General features: G+C 40.6%; 1 protein-coding gene across 1 annotated transcript; it reads right to left on the bottom strand.

Moving 5' to 3' along the window:
* Positions 1–3118: 3118 nt before the first annotated feature.
* Positions 3119–4471, bottom strand: LOC145813932 (uncharacterized). The gene is made up of 2 exons (XM_082910356.1): positions 3470–4471; positions 3119–3355 (listed from the first exon to the last, which is right to left on the bottom strand). Exons 1-2 carry the CDS (start codon positions 4469–4471, stop codon positions 3119–3121), a joined length of 1239 nt encoding a protein of 412 aa, XP_082766482.1.
* Positions 4472–5203: the final 732 nt, after the last annotated feature.

Genomic DNA, 5203 nt, shown 5'->3' with positions numbered 1-5203 from the left:
AGATAGCTCAAAAGGCCTTACAAGCCAGGAAGCAAAATGGAGGAAACACCCCCGGCCAAACAAGGCTTAAACCACCATTTTAGAACCTCAAAATCAGAGTTTTTTATGGTTCAAAACCAGCCCCAAAATAGTACAAAACAATGGAAAAGGGGGGATAAAGCAAGTGTGCAAAAACAAGCTTAAAATGGAGAAGTGCTTACCCTTGAAGCACAGCAGCGAAACCAGCCAAAATCTAAGCCAAAACCACCTTTTTGAGCTCAAACAAAGTCCCAAGGAATCTCAACCCAATGGTGGTCAAGTTTGATCAAGGATGTGTATGCAAAAGTATGTTGTATCTAAGCTTTCATGCACAAAAGGGCAAGAGAGAGTGAACTCTAGAGAGAGAGGTAGAGATTTAGCTCTGAAAATTTTGTAGAGGGAGAGGGATTTTAGTGTGAGAAGCTCCAAAACTTGCTAAAATGTTCTAACCCCCTCAAAACAAGAGATATGGCTTCAATATATAGCAAAAACAAAGTCCCAACTTCATGCCCAACTTCTTCCTCAACTAGGTTTCTTCCCTCCACTCCTCTTTTCTTCAACTTCAAACCCTGAAACAAGATGTTTTTGAAGATTTTTTGAAGAGTTCACCTCTCTTTCATGCATTTCCACTTTGTTCTTGCTCGGTTTGCCGAAAACTGCAACTTTTAACAAAATGCGAGCGTCGGAACATCGCAGAAACTTTGTTTCAAAAATGTTTTGAAAGAGAGGGTTTTAAGGTCTAAAATCTTTGGTCAAAATAGTTTTATTCCAAAAATGGGGTGTACGATTAGGATTTGACTCTCTCCTTGCCAAAGAAATTGAACCTTTGCACTGCACACCTCATCACCAAGTAAACAATCAGTGGCGCCCAAGTCTTAAGAACGGTCAAAAATGGGGTGTCTACACTCTGTTCCATAATGTTCTTGCCATTCAACTTTTACCATTGGGATTTCTCGATTCCGTAGCTGTTTCACTTGCCTGTCCATAATTTGAATTGGTTTTTCTTCGTAGGTTAATTTATCATCCAACACAATTTGGTGGTAATCTATGACGTGAGATGGATCTGGAAGATAACCTCAAAGCATAGATATATGGAACACATGATGTACTTGACTTATACTTGGTGGAAGGGCAACTCGGTAAGCCACCAGACCCACTTTCTCCAAAACTTGGAATGGACCAACATATCAGGGTGTGAACTTACCCCTTTTTTCGAACCTTAGGTGTCCCTTCATCGGAGTGACTTTCACAAAAATGTGATTACCTACCTCAAATTCCAAATCTCTTCGTCGGTTATCCGCATAGCTCTTTTGTCTACTTTGAGTTGTTTTCAATCTTTCCCGAACAGTTTTAATCTTTTCAGTCGTCAGCTGTACAATTTCAAGTCCTAACAATGCTCTATCTCCGACTTCGGCCCAACACACAGGGGAGGGACATGGTCTTCCATATAAGGCTTCATAAGGTGCCATCCCACGGCTCGAATGGTAACTATTATTGTATGCAAACTCCACCAACGGTAAATGAGTCTCCCAACTTCCCTGAAAATCTAAAACACACATTCGTAGCATATCTTCCAAGGTTTGAATTGTTCTCTCGGATTGCCCATCTGTCTGAGGGTGAAAAGCTGTACTAAACTTTAACTCTGTCCCTATAGCATTCTACAAACTTTACCAAAATCTCGACACAAACTTCGGATCCCTGTCCGACACAATTAAGACTAGAACACCATGGAGTCTTACAATCTCACTCACACATATCACAGCAAGTTTATCCACATTATACTGAGTTTTCACAGGTAAGAAGTGAGCGGATTTAGTTAACCGGTCTACGATGACCCATATAGAGTTCATACCCCGATGAGTCCGTGGTAAACCTACAACAAAGTCCATAGTCAAGTGTTCCCACTTCCACTCCTGAATTGGGAGCGGTTGCAGCAATCCTGCCGATCTCTGATGCTCTACCTTCACTTGCTGACATTGTAAACATCTTGAGACGAACTCCGCAATTTCCTTCTTCATATTTGACCACCAAAAATTTTGCTTTAAATTCTGACACATCTTGGTACTCTCGGGATGTATTGAAAATCTGGAGGCATGTGCTTCTTCCATTAAATTCTTCTTAATCTGTGGTATGTTAGGTACACATCCGATTTTGAAATTTGAGCACTGAATTTGTAAAATTGAATCCCGATCTTGGTTTTGTCTCTAACCCATCATATAGCTTCTTCAAGGATTCATCTTCCATTTGTCGTTGTTTAATTTCTTCGATTAATGTCGGTTGGGCTGTCACTGCTGCTACCATGGCATCCCGTTCATGCATCACAAGGTCTATATTCATTCTTTCCAATTCAAATGCTAACTCCTTTCGCCCCGTAAACAAATTTGTCAAATTTCCCGTACCTTTCCGACTAAGTGAGTCTGCAACTGTATTGGTTTTACCGGAATGGTAGTGGCTCTGCAAGTCATAGTCCTTAATAAGTTCCAACCACCATCGCTGTCACATGTTCAACTTCTTTTTGGGTAAAGAGGTACTTGAGACTCTTATGATCGGTGTAGACTTCACAAGTAGTACCATACAGGTAGTGTCGCCATATCTTCAAAGCAAAGACCACTGCTGCCAACTCAAGGTCATGTGTGGGGTAATTCTTTTCATGGGGTTTAAGTTGTCGAGAAGCATAAGCGATGACCCTCCCATTTTGCATAAGTACACAACCTAGTCCTTTATGAGACGCATCACTGTAGATTACAAATCCTTCAGTGCCAGATGGAAGAGCAAGAACCGGTGTCATAGTTAACTTTGTTTTCAATTCCTAAAAGGAAAATTCTCGCTGTTCTGACCATTCAAACAACCCTCCTTTCTAAGTTAATTGGGTAAGTGGCATGGCAATTTTAGAGAAATCTTTCACAAATCTTCGGTAGTACCCAGCTAATCCCAAGAAACTATGTACCTCAGTCACATTAGTAGGGGTTGGCCAATTTACGATTGCTTCAATCTTGGGTGGATCAACAGATACACCTTCCTTCGTTATCACATGCCCCAAAAACCCCACTTCACGTAGCCAGAACTCACATTTCTTCAACTTAGTATACAACTTCTTGTCTCAGAGCGTCTGAAGAATTAAACGAAGATGGTTCTCATGAGCTTCTGCATTCTTTGAATAAATAAGAATGTAATCGATAAATACCACTACGAATTCATCCAAATAAGGCTTAAGGATACGGTTCATTAAATCCATGAATGCTGCCGATGCGTTGGTAACTCCAAAGGGCATAACCTGGAATTCATAATAACTGTACCGAGTTCGGAAGGCAGTTTTCTCAACATCATCAGCTTTGACCTTCAGTTGGTGGTATCCAGACCGTAAATCAATTTTTGAAAAGACTTGTGCCCCTTGTAGTTGGACAAACAAATCATCAATCCTGGGTAATGGATACTTATTCTTGATCGTCACTTTATTAAGCTCCCTGTAATCCACACATAATCGAAGTGTTCTGTCTTTCTTTTTCACAAACAGAACTGGTGCACCCCAAGGAGAAACGCTCGGGCGAATGAACCCTTTATCAAGTAAATCTTGTAACTGAATCTTTAGCTCTTTTATCTTAACCAGTGACATCCTATACAGAGTTTTAGAAATAGGTTGAGTTCCCGGTACCACTTCAATTGTAAACTCAATTTCACAGTCCACTAACTTCCCTAGTAACTCTTTTGGAAAAACATCCGAAAACTCACAGACAACTGGAATCATATCAGTACCTCCACTCATTGATTGCCCCTCCAAGACACTGCACAGATACCCGTGACACCCTTTCTGTAACAATTTGCATGCTTTTACTGCGGAAATTAGGTAAGGTGGTGAAATCACTCCATGCCCCTTAAAAGTGAATTTTGACTGCCCCGGAGGGTGAAAGCTGATTTGCTTGGCCGAACAATCAATAGTTGTTTGGTACTCATTTAACCAGTCCATTCCCAGAATAATATCGAAGTGAATCATGTCAAGCGGTAGCAAATTGGCATATACCCAGACATCCCCAATTAGGAGTTCACAAGCAAAATAAGTAGAAGTACAAACCATAGAATCCCCCAAAGATGAACACACACACAACACATAAGCTAATAATTCCTCAAATCTATCTATATTCTGAACAAATATTTTTGACACAAAGGAGTGGGTTGAACTAGAATCAAACAACACATGAGCAGAATGACAGTAAACAGTAAATGTACCTGACACCACTGTTGCAGCATTTTGCACATCACTCGGAACCAATGCAAACACTCTTCCTTGTCTAGCGGTGTCTTTGTTAATGACAGGCTTTGCAACTAACTTGGTATTGGGAGTGGGTGTAGACCCTGCCGAATTGGTAGTTGCTTTATTTCCATTTTGTTGATTCCTTTGAGGACAGTCCTTTACCAGATGGCCTGTTTTACCGCACCTAAAACATGCCCCAGCCATCCGATAGCAAATCCCACGGTGTTTCTTTCCACAATCTGGACACACGGGGAGCCGAGTCTCGAGTAGGGGTGGAAGCACTAGAAGCTCCTGAATTCTGTTTCTTGTTCGGTGGAGTGGTTGACCCCTTTGATAATTGAGTATTCTGCCTCTTTCCTTTCCACTCGAAAATCCGATTCTGAGCAGTAATATTTCCCTCTGCCATGACAGCTCTCTCTAACACATCAACATATGTAGGTAGTTTCAACATATTGATTCAATCAAGGATAGTATTCCGTAATCCCCCCTTGAACTTCCTCGCCTTCTTGTAATCCGTATCCACCATATGAGGTGCAAACCGAGCCAATTCTGCAAATTGAACTTCATATTCTGCAACAGTCTTGTTCCCCTGTCTGAGAGTCTCAAATTCGACCAGCTGACTCTTTAATGTTGTAAGCCAAAGGGCAATTTATTTAGCATGCTCATGTTGTATTTACATTGCATACGAATGAGAGTGTTGTTATTCACTTCTACGAGTTGAATATATGAGTTTGTTTCCGCATGTTATCTCTGAAATGAAATTAAGTTAATGAATTTGGTAATACTTCGAGTATTAAAAAAAAAAGGCGTGACAAGAACTTAGTTAGGTAATGTGGAAGTTTCAAAGACCAAAATACTTACCCATACGCCTTTCTACTAAAGTAAAACCCTTTAAAGACAAATGTTGTCATTTTGCAAGGAAATTACATGCTTTGA

Source organism: Camellia sinensis, chromosome 2 (assembly GCF_055761805.1).
Source record: "Camellia sinensis isolate YWXY chromosome 2, ASM5576180v1, whole genome shotgun sequence".
Taxonomy (NCBI): Eukaryota; Viridiplantae; Streptophyta; class Magnoliopsida; order Ericales; family Theaceae; genus Camellia; species Camellia sinensis.
This window is presented reverse-complemented; position numbering and strand designations above follow the sequence as displayed.

Excerpts from the sequence above, each read along its gene's own strand:
- LOC145813932 (XM_082910356.1), bottom strand. The coding sequence starts at position 4,471 with ATGGCTGGGGCATGTTTTAGGTGCGGTAAAACAGGCCATCTGGTAAAG. Across the intron at positions 3,356-3,469 it reads ATTACAGGGAGCTTAATAAA|GTCAAAGCTGATGATGTTGA; the intron begins GTGACGATCAAG and ends CACCAACTGAAG.